The sequence below is a fragment of the Xyrauchen texanus genome, chromosome 9, assembly GCF_025860055.1.
Source record: "Xyrauchen texanus isolate HMW12.3.18 chromosome 9, RBS_HiC_50CHRs, whole genome shotgun sequence".
In the NCBI taxonomy this organism is placed as follows: Eukaryota; Metazoa; Chordata; class Actinopteri; order Cypriniformes; family Catostomidae; genus Xyrauchen; species Xyrauchen texanus.
In genome coordinates, this window is record NC_068284.1 from 23,453,106 (window position 1) to 23,468,515 (window position 15,410).

The window sequence follows — 15,410 nt, forward strand, 5'->3', positions numbered from 1 at the left end:
CAAACCTACACATAAGTATTTTCTCAGGCACTTATTGAGTCTAAATGGATGAACAACTCACATAATTTCAGTAGTACACCCAAATGACGATAGTCATATCACATTGTTCATGTGTTGTACTTGTTATAGTTTATTATATATAGTTATAGTTTGTCTTCATCAAACAATAATGTCAAATGTCAATCAAGTCAATCACTGAAATATCAGAACCAGTTTGAGTAAGAAATATCATGTAAAATATGTATGTGTATGCAATTGGGATACTGATAATTCACCATTGTTGCACAGAAAATCAAGTGATATAATATTTATTTGTATGAATATAGTTAGCATATTATGAAAATAATCATATGAAATCACCAAATATAATTTTTGGAAGCGAAGAAATAACAACAGCTGAAACTTACATATCTAGGGTCTCAAATGACCCATACACTTTTGGTACTTTATAATATAAAATTATTTAAAAATATTTTATAAATGTATTTTTATAAAAAATTATTACAACAAATTATATATACTATATATCAGGGATTGAAAACAAAATGTTTTTGGGTTTGGTTCGTTCTGAGCAAGAACTATATTTTTTCGTTCTGGTTCCGCAGCCTCCTTTCCAAATGGTAACCAGTAAGAACAAAATAAAAGAACGGTTAATAATGTTCTTTTTTAAATTACAGTACTCTGCGCTAAGGGGTGGGCGAAATACCAATTGCAGTGTTACCAGATCTTGCAAGAGAAACAAGCAACACAGTCTGGAAAAACAAGTCCAAAATAAGCTTACCAAAATAAGCAAAATTAAGCACTTGTATGAAGGCTTGTATCACTTTAAATTACATATTTACATGTAGTTTACTTTATTAGGTTATAATTGAAAATATGAGACGTACTGACTCAATGTTTTCAAGTGAAACGCTCTCATGAAGTCTCTGAAGTGGAAACTGTGGCAACTTGGGTGGGCGTGTCTGTTGTCAGAGGTCATGTGACAATCTGAATAATTTCTCTATAAAGTCATCTGTCAGGACAAGCACTGGCTCTCTCCCAGCGTTTTCAACAGAAGCGTAATAACTGGCTCGGTCTGGCTGTGTTACTTGAATCATGGCAGGTAGGCAACGATATGGACCACCATATACCGCGTATGCATATCAGACGAAGGAAAACAGTTGCATTTGCGTAAGCAGCCGTGGATTTACACGATAAAGCAAAGGATTAGCCTCTCAAGGCGCAGGACACGCTGGATATTATTGATGACAATTTCAGTGTTGTGTCTCCTGCGCCGTCCCGTTATATTGACGATATATACGGTGCCGAGTAGTGTTTGTGTTGCGTAAGGGCCTGTTCACCCCTCATACAGTATTGCGAGCAGCTGTTTGGTACGCAATCGTGTTCACCGTACATTCATTTGCACGTATGCAGGAAGAGCTGCAGTGAGTTTGTCACTTCTGTCCTTTTGGCGTTCAGTGCGAATTTGGCGAATCTAGAAAGTGTGCGGTTCCTTTTCTAGGTCCTTGTTAGCGCTTTTGAACTTTTTTAGCATTAACTAGCATACGTACGTCACTTGTGTTTTTAAACTAACATTAACAAAAACGTTATTCGTATTCAAAGATCACTCTTTTTAGTTTACCCCGTCATATTTGTTAAAGTAATCTTTCCCCCTTCTTATTGTCTGTGTGTGACACCAAGTTTTTAAAACGTTTTTCCCTTCAAGGCTTACAGTGGGTTGTTAATTCATTAGTAAATGAATTGGTGGGTGAATACGTTTTTCATTCGCAATACAGACATCACCAAATAAATGTTTGAATAAAAAAATGCAGAAGTAAAGAAACAAAACCAATATCACGGAATGACTAACCAAATAAATATTAAATTATTTTGATTCTTTAGGAAAAGTTCAAGTTACCTAGTTATTAATAATAATGGTTGCTTCTCACACTCCAACAATAGAAATGTGCAAATATTCTATTTAAATAATGATTTGTATTTATTTTTTTACTTCCTGCAGACCAGGCTTTTGTCACACTTGCTACAACTGACAGCTATGCTAAGGGAGCAATGGTACTTGGCATGTCCTTGAGGAACCACAACACATCCAGAAAACTTGTGGCCATGATTGGCCCCCATGTCTCCGAACCCTGCAGGTAGATTGTGACTTTTTGGGGCACGTACATGTAAATCTTTGGGTTAAATTGTATAGCAATTTACATTTTCTATGTCCATTTGTTTTTGTTCATGCTGTCAGTCTCACTTTGGGTTCTTTTTGGTGCATTGCAGAGCAGTGCTTCATAAAATATATGATGAGGTCAGGCTGGTGGACATACTGGACAGTGGGGACACGGCACACTTGGCCATGATGAAGAGACCCGACCTGGGTGTCACTTTCACCAAGCTCCACTGCTGGACACTTACGCAGTACTCTAAATGCGTGTTTATGGATGCAGACACTTTAGTGAGTACTGTCTCTGTACTGCTCTGATATTTATGATCTCTATGGGGTTTGTCAATGGTGTTTCCCTCTGGTCCCCAGGTTTTGTATAATATAGATGAATTATTTGAGAGAGAGGAGTTCTCTGCTGCACCAGATCCCGGCTGGCCTGATTGCTTCAATTCTGGTGTATTTGTGTTTCGGCCCTCCAATGAGACGTATGGGAAGCTTCTCACCACCTGCTCTGAGGATGGCAGCTTTGATGGTGAGTGGCAGTCTTTTGTCTTCATATTGAATTTGTTAAAAGTGCAATGGTTGATGTTTGAATATTTCTATTCTTGGTGTGAACTGTAACAAAGCATTTAAATGGGTAGTTCACCTCAATCCTCATTTACTCTCTTATTCTTCTGTGGAACATGAGGAGTTTTGAAAAATGGAGATGCTGCTCTATTGAAAATGTTTGGGGACCAAAGGCTTGTGTATACTACGTTTTTACAAGTTCCAGACGGTTGAGCGCTCTGCATTTAAAAAAATTATAATTTTGTGTTCCAAATTTGGAATTCCCTATATGCTCTTAGTCCTCGTAGTGGCGTAGTGACTCTCCTCAATCCAGGTGGCAGAGGACGAATCGCCGTTATCTTATCACGTGGCTTGTTTAGTGCTTTACCACGGAGGCAAGGCGCGTGTGCAGGCTTCACTCTATTCTCCGTGGCATCCAAGCACAACTCCCCACACGTACCACCGAGAGCGAGAACCACATTACAGCAACCATGAGGAAGTTACCTCATGTGACTATCCTCCCTAGCTACTGGGCCAATTTGGTTGTTTGGAGACCGGGCTGGAATCACTCAGCATACCCTGGATTCTAACTCGTGACTCCAGGGGTGGTGGTCTGTGTCAATACTTACTGAGGTACCCAGGCCCCCCAAAATATACTCTCTTGATCGAGTGAATACAAACAGTTTTTGAAGTCAACGGCAGGCTTATTTGGTGACCATATAGTGCAGTGTCTCCAACAGGATTTTGGAGGGTTTTGGAGGATTCTCTGGGGGGGGTCCAGGGGCATTCTCCCCCGTAGAACATTTTGTACATTTTAAAGTTAAATACTTCCATCTGGTCCATTTTGAGAGCAAAATTAAGAGGCTAGTGTTGTGCTCTTAAAGCTGCAGTAGGCAACTTTGAAATAAATTGAATTGTGAGAAACAGCGCCCCCAATTCTTCCCCATATACATAATGCTCTTCACCCCCAGCCAGGGTTACTTGACAGCTGTTCACAAACAGAGACAAGGCCTGCCTTTCACAGAGTTTGTGGTGCCAACTAATTTCTCACGGGGCCTCATTTAACGTGGACACCATGTTTGTATAGAAAACATTTTTTTCAATTAATAAATACTACCTACTGTAGCTTTAACAATTTCGTGCTCTAGCCATTCTAAAAAGCAGGGTACAAACTAGTGATGTCAGTTTCAGCTTTTAATCTTTTAACGTTACCTCAGACTGCTAACGATAGCTAGCTAGTGAAGCCGTAAGCAGTGTAATGTTATGCTAATAAACCTAGTAATGCTAACTTTAATTTACGTTAATCATCATGATTAAATTATTATTTTTTGTTACCCAGCCAACGTTTATAGCTATTATATTACATTGTATTATATTATATTATGCAATAGTAAAATATTTCTGCCTTAAATTCTTCACTTTCACACATTTTAAGGCTCTCTGATTAACTCACAAGCCCTTATTTCTTATGAAGACTTCGATTCTTTTTCTTGGATATCTCCACAGAAATAGAGCAGGGCATCTTCTCTGTCTCACTGCCTGTTATTAACACTGGATGAATAAACCCACAATGACCACATATATTTGACATTACACGGCTGTTAAGTGAAACCGGAGTGCTTTGTGTTCACAAAATTACGTTAATACCTTGATTATATTTTCGGCCATGTCTCAGTGGACGCTTGTGGAGTGGTTCATCTTCACATGACGTCCACGGTGCGGTTCCCTGAGATGCTCGGAGTTCAACTGAATGAGACTCGTGTTTTTTTCCTGCGCACATGAGACATAATGCAGGGAAAGATTTCTCTTAATCAACTACTATTTATTTGGTAAAATGGCCTCGCTGCTTCGACACAACTCTATCACTGGCGAGTGAAATGTTAATATTTACTTGTTGCCAGTTGCTAATAAGACATTTTACATTTCGCATTATGCGACCAAATACTCTCATATGCGAGTGATTTACTCGCAATGTAGAGGGCTTGTTATCATTACTTGCCTCAAATGTCATCCTCCTTGTGTGCGTGAGCGGGGGAGGAGCTGACTGGTGCTCGGGAGCGCAAAATGCAACCTTTTATTTTGTTATTACGAGACTGTGGAGGGCCGCCATACTAGCTTACATTTATGTATATGTGCAATTTTCACCATTTAGGGTTTCAATCTTATACCAGTTGTGCTACATATAATATGTGCATTTTCTGAATAAACCCACAATGACCACATGTATTTGACATTACACTGCTGTTAAGTGAAACTGGGGTGCTTTGTGTTCACAAAATTAAGTTTATACCTTGATTATATTTATGTTGGTATAAGGTTGAAACCCTAAATGGTGAAAATAGCACAAACTTGCTAGAGCTAAAGATGGCCATGACTAAGTTCTTTATCAGATGTGTAGACTGCATAAAAGGCACCTTTCTTTTTTTTTTGGTGCAACAGTCTGAGGGAGATATTCTTGGGCTCTGTGTGGTATGAAGTAAATAAAGGCGCCTCTAATGAGACTCTAGCAAGACCCTTATGAATTTCACTGAATTATGGAGTTATTGCTGCTTTCCCAACTCATTATTTATACTTGGTTACTTGGAAGTGCATCATGTATTTAGAGACCCTGTCAATGCCGTAACATTCCTGTACTTAAAAAAAAAAAAAAAAAACACAATCCTCCATTGTTTGCTTTTAGTCAGAGACTTAATCTTGAACAAAGAATTCTGACCCAATAGTTATCAGTACTCTGTTCTGAAGGTCTTTTTCTGTTCCACCTCAGTGTCTCGCAGAGTTAAAAGACCCCTATTGCCTCATCTTTATCTTTCTATTTATATATGGCATAACGTTCAGAGGGTATTGACTTCTGGAGTAATTGATTGGTCCCATGTCACCATGCCATACAGATCATGGTCTATCTCTGAACATTGTACATGTCTGAGTTCTGGTTTAACATGCTAGAGTGAAGCTTTAAAGGAATTAAATTTAAAAAGTAATTTTGACTTGTAATTATCTCCTTCCAAAAAATCTGGGTTACAGCGAGTCATTTAGAATGGAAGTGTATGAGGGCAATTTTTGGAGGATTTAAAGGCTGAAATGTGAAGCTTTAACTTTTATGGAAGCACTTGCAATAATTCTTCTGTTGAATTTCACGGCATTGTCATAATGACAAAGTTGTAAAATTGTATTGAACTACACAGAAAAGGATTTGTAAGCTTTTTTTTTTTTCCACACAAATCATTTTTACACTACGTCTTGTGGCTGTACTTTTGAAACTAATCATGTTCACTGATTATCTGAGGTTAGGGCCGTAGCAAGAAATTCCTGGCCCCCTCACTGTGTATTAGTCTGGGCCCCCTTTGTATTAAAATCAGTTTAAAATTAGTTGTGGGCCCCTAGAATCATTACCACCTTTCACCCCATTAGCTACGGTCCTTTCTGAGGTCAGATGGACTTCAGTTTTCTCTGCTCACATGTTTTCTTAACCTTGTTGGCTAAAGACTTGGATGTAAAATGAACATGCCTAAATCAAGTTAATTGGTGAACTGCTTGGCCAATTTTTATAAAAAAAAAAATTATCACTTCGCTTTGAGTGTGCTCAAAGTGGTCATCCATAAATACCACTCACCAAAGTGAGTCAATCAACTGTTTGCTTCCTGATAAATGACTGATTTCTTCTGTTTGAGGAAGATTAGAACATTCTCTACATTTCATAGCGAGCACCTTTAAACCTGGTTATTGTATGCTCAAACACCTTGCATGTGCTATTGTTTTCATTATATTATTTTTTTTTTTCTGTCTGCTGCTTAATTCCAAAAGGTGGGGATCAGGGAGTTCTCAACAGCTTCTTCAGTGATTGGGCAACAGCAGACATTTCAAAACATCTTCCTTTCATTTACAATCTCAGCAGCATCGCCATCTACACCTATCTCCCAGCATTCAAACAGTAAGTGTACATGCAAATAAATGGTGTCCTGATCATCATTTATTTATAAAAAGTTTAGTCATGCTGTGACCCCGTGAACCGCGATTAAAACGGCACATGTGCTTGGTTTTGCACCTCAACATCCACCAAATAAATGCTGGCCTCTGAAAATAGTGGGGCTATTTTAGGGTCTTCATCAGCTAAATGTCACATTGAACCATTTGTTACATGATCTCTTTTCTGCTAGCAACCGCAGTACTGTTCTTTGGTCATTCAAGGTCCTATAAGGATCTAATTTATAATAACCAATTTATTTCATAATGTGCCTGTATGCCCTACACTGGCTAATATCTTGTTGAACATACCTGCAGCTAATTGGCTTTATTAAAGCTTCACTACGTAACCGTGCACTACGTAACTATTTGCAGAAGAATGCATTAAGGCCATTGTGTTTCGACACTACTGCTCTAGTGGATGAATCTCATGATTTGAGGTTACCTGGACATCGCCTGTGTGGTGATCATGACGGGAAGATATTCAGAGCTGGAGTTATAATGTGCTATTTTAATGTTGATATAATTGTTATACGATTAAACCTTTAAAAATAAAATTACTTGCGTTGATGAATATAAACAACACCTGTAATTTATGTATTTTGAATGAATTGTACACTTTTGTGACAATACACTCAAAGTGCTTTTACAGGGGAATCCTGAATCACCACCAGTTACAAGTATATTTAACTATGATTATTCAAGTGTTTTATCGACTAATGATTATTTTATCAGTTTAAGAGGTGAAACTCATGATACTGTGGATTAGAATTCAATGTAACACTTCGTTGCTTTTACATTTATTAATTCTTGTCAACGAAATCACAAACTTTGTTGACGAACGTTTATGATTTCATAAACTGTAACGTAAAATTAGTCGCATCATGAAGATAATTAAATTATTTTATTAAAGCAATGTTGAAAATATGACTAGGTTATACTGCAAGATATTAACAGTTTAAGATATAAACCGAAGGAACATCATGATCATTTGTAAGTGGAAGATATTAGATATGGATTTAATCCAGTGTGTTGGACTTTTCTCCGCTTGAGTTGAACTTGCGAACACCGGCAAAATGAACCGCTTTAAAATGGGGTAAATACCTCATTCAAACATATACTATTTATTCATGAGATTCATTAATATCCACTACATTTATGGAACAACTTGTATCTGCACAACGAAATGAATGAACATGTGAATTTGAACTAAATGACGCACCAGTCAGAATAATCGTAATTTGCGTTGTGTAACTTGAATACACAGTTTCCATAACACGCTTCACGCAATGTAATATCCTTTCAGGGAAAATTAAGTCTCTAAACTTAGCTTGAAGAATTCCGAGTACAGTAGGCTAAATTCTAAAAAGTAGCTAATACTAAAGTTTATTCATTATTTCAGGAGCTCATGTTTTTCACAAGGACAGTAGGCCCATGTACATTTTATTCTGTATGTTTGATGCAGGTTTACATTAGAAATTTTAAAAAATGTTCTATATATTTGAATATTTGATTCAATTTTGGTCTGTTACAGTTGGAGTTTTTTTTGCATGTCATCTAGTAAAATATAATTTCTGTTGGCTAAAATCATAATTTTTGTCAAATTGATTTAAATGAATATAACATGATGAAATATTGATTATTTTTGAAGGACATTTGTCAAAAGACTAAAACTAACTAAAATGAAACTGGCAGTTGATAAAGCAACTGTAGGCCTAATAACGCTGTAAACGAAGAACACAAAATGAGCAATAATGGGGATAAAATACACTATTAAACATGAAAATATGTTCAAGTCCATTTCAGAAGTCATTCGTATTGGTAAACATGCAAAGAAACTTCCCCTGACAACGGTTCGTGATCGGTGAACACTAGTAATGTTCGATTCATTAAGCATTACCCCTACCAGACAACATACTGAATCCAATTCAAAGCATAATAGCAGGTAAACAACTTCGCCAAATGGATAACTGATAACATCCATCCAGACTGCAGCGATGCCACCCTGAACTGTCTGACTGACCGAACTGAACCGCGTCCTCAACCGGAACATGTGACAGCCGGCACTTTCCTGTGTTTACGGACTTGACGTCATGATGCAAAGAAACGACATAAGCCAGTGATTTTGCGCCAAATCCGACCCGACAGCTCAATACAAATTATTTTTTAGGCTTACTGAAATGAATCTGGTTCAGGAAAGGACATTGTTTTGAACACTGATTGTTTATGTACTTGATCATTGATGGCAATTAATTTTTAATTTTTTTAACCAAACATTCTTGAATAGTGCAGTTTTAAAATTGGGAGTTTCATGTGTTCTTTGGAATAATGCTTTACTTTGATTAGGGCTGGGCGACACATCGAATACCCATGATATCCACCTTATTTTTCAGCAAATTGGAGCTTTGCCATTATCTACCAAGAATGTGTACCACTTCCGGTATAACCCACTTCCAGCTATTTTTAGCTATACAAAAATACTACATTATTGAATACAGACTGGCAATAAATGGGTTAATAATGGGTTGAGCGCATATAGTTTTACTGTTTATAGCATTTTGCCATTTAATCACACACTGTTGCACTGGCAGAATTAATTAAATCGGGCGCTGACAAGACATTCCTCCGTGCCATCTTGACATGCCTCCACAAATTTTACACAACCAGCAGAGAAGATAGATGCCGGGGAAATTCTGCTTCAACTTTCTTTGCACAAAAACTGCATCTGGTTTAATCTTAATACAAAATAAATGCATTTTACTCTGTTCTTGTCAGAGCTTTCTCTCTTTCTTAGCAGTGTATTGTAAACCGACACTCTGATCTCATTCAGCATGGCTTATGAAGTAAAGGCATCATTGGAGGTTATGCAGGAGGTTTACATGAGACATGACAGACTGCATCGTCACAATCTTGGTTGGGAAAGTGGATTTTATCACCATCCATTTAATACAGCAACAAGTGATTTACTTACTCTTTTACTATAAATGCTGATGTTAGAAATTATCAGACATTGCCACAATTCTGCTGTATATCCTGTGATTGTGTGATTGTTTATAAGCCCAGATCACTAACTCTAGTATTATAAACTATTTATTTAGTGCTGGTGAAATCAAAACGGGGTGCTGACTTCACTGTACTTTTACAACTATACAAAGTGCTAGTCAGATCCTGGCTAGATTATGCATGCTTTTGTATATGGCTCAGCAAGAAAGTCCTACATTTCAAATTCTGGATACCTTACATCACCAAGGACTACGACTGGCTTTAGGAGCATTCAGAACCTCTCCTGTTCAGAGTCTTTTCATGGAAGCCAGAAAACCTTCACCCCAGAACAGACGTTTGAAGTTGGCACTACAATATGCAGTGAAACTTAGGGCAATCCAGCCTACCATATGGTTTGTCACTTCGAACGATCTTACTTATATCAAGCCAGACCCAGACATATCAGACCTATTGGAAATAGGATCAAACCTTATCTAGAAAACCTGGATATCAATTTAAACAACTTAACCCAAGCTCATGTTTTTCCTATACCACCGTGGGATCTGAAAAAGGCCAATTGTCATTTTGACAATGACCCAGCACAAAAAGACAGGGACACACCCTAATGAGTACCACCAGCATTTTTTATATATAAGCTTTTCCTCTCCAGAAACCTGCTTTCACTGGTGGATCAAAAGCAGATAATAAAGTTTTGGCAGCAGCAGTTATCGGAGAGAAACACTTTGGAATCCATATTCATGGACAGTGCTCCATCTTTACTGTTGAAGCTTGTGTGTTGCTTTTAGCCCTGGAAAATTAAGAATGAACAGACTCAAAATCTTGCCTTCAAGCTTTGGAATCTATAAAGTCTGAGCACCCCTTTATTTTTTAGTAATTTAACTGAAGTAGACTGCTTTCAGAAAGAAAACTTGAGGATCTTTTTCTGCTGGATCCCAGGTCATTTTGGACTGTGGGCAATGAGAGCGCAGATATTTCAGCTAAAGAAGTCCTTTTTCTAGAAATCACAATGTCGTATTCCAAACACCAACATAAAACCCTTAATAAACTCATATCTTTAACAAGTGGCAGATAGAATGGGATGAATGTAGAAACCATAAGCTTTATGAAATAAATCCCAGTATAACTATTGATGTTTTCTCTAACTTTGAAAATAGGCATGATCAAATTGTTCATACTAGGTGCCGAAAATGTCGTTATAGACCAACACATGGATTTTTATTAAAAGGTGAAGAACCTCCGTCATGTCTTTCCTGTCAGACTATACTGACTAATGCAATTTTGTTTGATTGCGCTGCTTTTAATAACTATTAGACAAAGGTTTTCACGGAAACAAGCTTGACATTTTTAAATATGTATTGCCTAAAAATATCTTAGAGATTCTGTCTAACATAAACCTAAAATGTAATTATGTTTTTGATACTTAATCCATTCTCGGCATGTGGATGGCCTTGTTGCTGACATGGCGCTTAAAATAAACAAGTAAATAAATTATATTTATTTATACTGCGGTCAATGCCAGTGGAACTTGCACACATTTGCTGGAAATGCAGCCATTGCCTGCCTTCGCATTGCACAATAAGGTGGATAATCGCTATTTTGCTGAAGATGTAAAATTCAACAATATTGTGAATCTCTATGAAATTTAAATGGCCAAATAAAAGGCTTCTTTAAATAGTGCATCAATAGACTAATTTCATTAACTTTCAGGGCTGTATAATTAAAATAACATGAAAATGGAGATGTGATTTATTTAACTGGCAAAGCCTGCGATTTAAAGACCGATAAACATGGTCTGTGTGTGCTTCAGAATGAACCAGGGCTGTTGTGTTTTTAGCACAGTTCACATCCTTTGTAAAGTACTGCAGGTTCAAGCATTCGCGCAATTCCAAACATTAGTAACTGCTACGTAGTTATTATATAAACGCGGAACAGTCGAGTTTGACAAGACGCAAAACATAGTAACTGTCCAACATTGCACAACAACCTGGTGAAGAGTAAATAAACACGACTGCGCTTGCAGTGTCAAAATTAAAACCCCAGTTAAGGGTGAAATTAAATGGGACGTAGATGTATAAATTTATCTTTAAAAAAAATAAATGAAGAATTCAGTATTATAATAATAAACTTGACCATGTTCCACATTAATAATTTTTGTATGATTCAATATTCATCTGGTTTCCAAAAAAGTAGTAGTTTTTACATGCCTTGTTCATTCACATAGAAAAATGTCTTCGTAAAAATATATGAAGGTAAATTAGATTTTTATTAAACTTCCATGTATGATTGTTCAATAGAAGTATAAATGTGCAAATCTATAAATTATTATTTTACTCTCCCTTATGTTAATTTATTTAAAAACTGAAGGCATGTTTCCCATAGTTTGTTACTAGATTTTTCTTGATGCCTTTTGAAATATTAATTCTACATGGCTACAATGGCTGCTTGGATGAAATGATGGTTCCTCTGAAATGGCATAAGTGTTTTTTATTTTTTTATTATTATAATCTGAGCAAAAACCTAATTATCAAGATGTATATCGTCAGTTTGCAGAAAAATCTCAAGATATAAATTCTGAAGCCAGATCGCCCATCCATGACTTTGATGCATAATAAGCAGGTCTTTTCAACATTTCCAGTTGGCTAGTGTTTGTAATCGCTGAATCTGAGTAATTTCAGTGGCAGCCATCTGATAATTCTTTTTGCTCCTAGATATGGCCATGCTGCCAAGGTAGTTCATTTCCTTGGCAAAGTCAAACCCTGGGATTATAGTTATGACACCACTTGCAAAACCATAAAAGGACAGTCCCAGGATGCTTCTGACATGCACCCCAACTACTTGCTTAAATGGTGGGAGCTTTTCTCTTCTTCAGTACTCCCCCTCATGAAAGAAGAGTATGGTGATCAGCCCTTCAATTCCGGATGCATGGAGGTAAGCAGAGGTTTCGCAGAATTGGACTAAGTTAATATTATTAGCTGTAAGTTCTAAAAACCCTTGGTAAATGGTATCACTGTAATCTGACATACAATTGAGTAAAATGAAAAATGTAGTGTAGGACTTGTCATTTTGGAATTTATTCTGTTGTAAACAAAAAAGTGGGCATTCCATTTCAGAATGTAGCAAGGCGTTTGGAGGGGAGGGGTTGAAAAGGTAAGGGGAATTTTTGACAGTGGAAAAAGAAAGCATTTGAGGCAGAGCAAGTTATTACACTTTGATAAAAGATGAGGACTAACATTTTGTTATTCAGAATAACATGCTCTTAATCTTGTACAAGCAGGAGTTTCAGTTCTTTTGAAATGATCAGTTCTGCAAATCAGGTGTGGCACATCTATATGGGCATGCAATATGCCCACAATTGTAGTGCCAAGTTAATTTTAGTATTAGTGCGCACCAGGCAGTGTGCCAGATTGCAAACATGGTGAGTGTTCTCGATGAAAGTTTGTGTAAGGTAAAAAAAAAAATTCTATTGTACATTTCAAGACAAATTTGCCATTTAAATTTGAAGAGCCAGACATAATAGTTTCTTTAAACAAAAGATAAGTGTAGGTGAGAAGACATTGTATGTTTTGTATGTTAACAAATTGCAAGTAAAAAGAGCCTTGATCTTGACACTGTTTTAAATTTACTTTGATTTCATTATATAGCATTTCATTTTTAAGTAATGTGGAAACATGTAAATGGCATGTAGATCATTCAGTTTCTCTCCCTCTCTAACACTTAACGTTAATAAAATAACGTTTGATTTAGAATATGATCTACATAAAGTCAATATTTAAAGGATGTTATGCTTTTAAGAATACAACATTATGTTTTAAGGATGCTGCCTTGTGGTGGAATAATGAAAGGACAACATGTTTTGTGTCCGTGTTTTGTTGAATTATGTGAAGGGGGAAAAAAAAAAGGCACGATCTGCCCAATCTATAACTGGTCATGACCTGCTACTGCTTCTAGTTTAAGAAAAAAAAAAAAAGTATTGGGTATCCCGGAAACCTAGAACCATTGTGTTGGCTTACGTGGGCTTACGTCTTGGCTCCTATTGTTTTGTGACTATCTGTGTTTTAGGACAGTGTCCTTTTTGTATATAAGTTTAGACAAAAGGTTGTCGTTTCAAATTGATTATTTTGCAAAACTTTAGTGCTTTTTTTAAAACTCTTTAGGACTCATTCATGAAATTCTAGCAGAACATATTTAAGCATTTAAAGAGTTTTTACTTTTGCTGAAATGCAACAATTTATGCAGAAATTTTCCAAACACTTCTCACATTCATTCTCCGTGTGTTCCGTGACTGTTTCTCTTGTTACATGCAACCTACAGAGCAGTTTACTCGCGTTTAGTTGATGCAAGCATGATTTCAGAAAGGGATTTGCACCTTTACATTTAGAAACAGTAATTTACCCTTTCTACATAGGTGCAGATTATAGCTACATTGGTACTCCACATTCATGATAACATTTTTAATTTAATATAACCTACAGTATTTTGTGTGTGACTGCCTTTCTTCCCCCCAGAGTCCTATTCATGAGGTTGCTAAGAAACCCCACCATCCCCCTCCAACTCAGATGTCATCACAGGAGCGGAAACAGAAGTGGGAACAGGGCCAAGCTGACTACATGGGACAGGACTCCTTTGAAAACATAGAGAAAAAGCTTGATTCCTTCCTAAAGTGAGAGATGCCTTGGAATGCATCAGATATAGTTTTGTACTGGGGTATGTATAGGGCATGAAATAAGGCACTTGAAGGGATAGTTCACCCAAAATAAAAATGTTGTTAAGTCAACCCCATGTTGTTCCAAACCCCTATTACTTCCTTGCATGGAATACAGAAGCAGTATGTTGGTCTGTCACCATTCACGGTCATTGCATGGTTTTTGTTTTTCATACAATGGAAGTGAATGGAGACTGATGCTAACATTCTGCCTAACATCTTTTGTGTTCCATGGAAGAAAGTCATATGGGTTTGGAACAAAAGTTAGTGAATTTATTTTGGGTGACCTAACCTTTTATATACTTAACATCCTCTTTTTATACCAGTTCAAATATTCTATGCAGCTCGACCATTCAACATCTTTCACACACAGCGTTTGCAACAGTTACTTGAATTACACAATATTTAACTTGTGTTTCTTCCACTTGCCATATTTCCTGAGGTGATGACACCATGAAGGCAATTTGTCATTGAACAAGATACCACAGTTTACCATTTTTATTTATTTAAAATACTGTAATTTAAATGTTATGGTCCTAGAAATTTCAGACTTTTCTGTTTAATTGGCATTTTTGTATGTTGATGAGATCAAGAACATTAGGAAACCTCATACAGCAAAAAGCCACACCAAAACAATGTCTTTTTACATCCCAAGTATACTGCAGCCACTCCACACTGAATATTAATCCTCTAATGCCCATCTTATGTTTACAAGACACTATGTATGCCGCTCTTTCCCATTAATGGCTCTGATACACATCAGTAACTCTTATTGTGGGAACCAAGGTCACTCCACTCTGTTGTTTACTGGCCAATCACTCCCAGTACAAAGGTTAAGGCTACACTTGGTTTCAACTTGTACTAGAGCTAATAGTGTAACTACTACTAATGTCTCTAACTTTGCTGTAACCCACCCCCCTCAACATCTGAAATAAAGAATTGTGAATTCAGATTTATTGTGGTGCTTAAGTTTATTTTGGTCACACAAAAAAAATGCTTAGAAGGGGAAAAACTACTGGATGTTGAGCTTTATACAGACATGTAGAC

General features: G+C 36.8%; 1 protein-coding gene across 1 annotated transcript; it reads left to right on the forward strand.

The window, feature by feature from the left end:
* Positions 1-957: 957 nt before the first annotated feature.
* Positions 958-15,313, forward strand: LOC127649566 (glycogenin-1-like). The gene is made up of 7 exons (XM_052134729.1): positions 958-1,102; positions 2,000-2,135; positions 2,269-2,443; positions 2,522-2,684; positions 6,500-6,626; positions 12,370-12,589; positions 14,167-15,313. Exons 1-7 carry the CDS (start codon positions 1,096-1,098, stop codon positions 14,323-14,325), a joined length of 987 nt encoding a protein of 328 aa, XP_051990689.1. The 5' UTR covers positions 958-1,095; the 3' UTR covers positions 14,326-15,313.
* Positions 15,314-15,410: the final 97 nt, after the last annotated feature.

What these genes read in the sequence shown, in the direction of transcription:
- LOC127649566 (XM_052134729.1), top strand. An exon ending in TGAGGATGGCAGCTTTGATG is followed by an intron (nt 2,685 to 6,499) that starts GTGAGTGGCAGT and finishes TAATTCCAAAAG; the next exon opens with GTGGGGATCAGGGAGTTCTC. An exon ending in TATCTCCCAGCATTCAAACA is followed by an intron (nt 6,627 to 12,369) that starts GTAAGTGTACAT and finishes TTTTGCTCCTAG; the next exon opens with ATATGGCCATGCTGCCAAGG.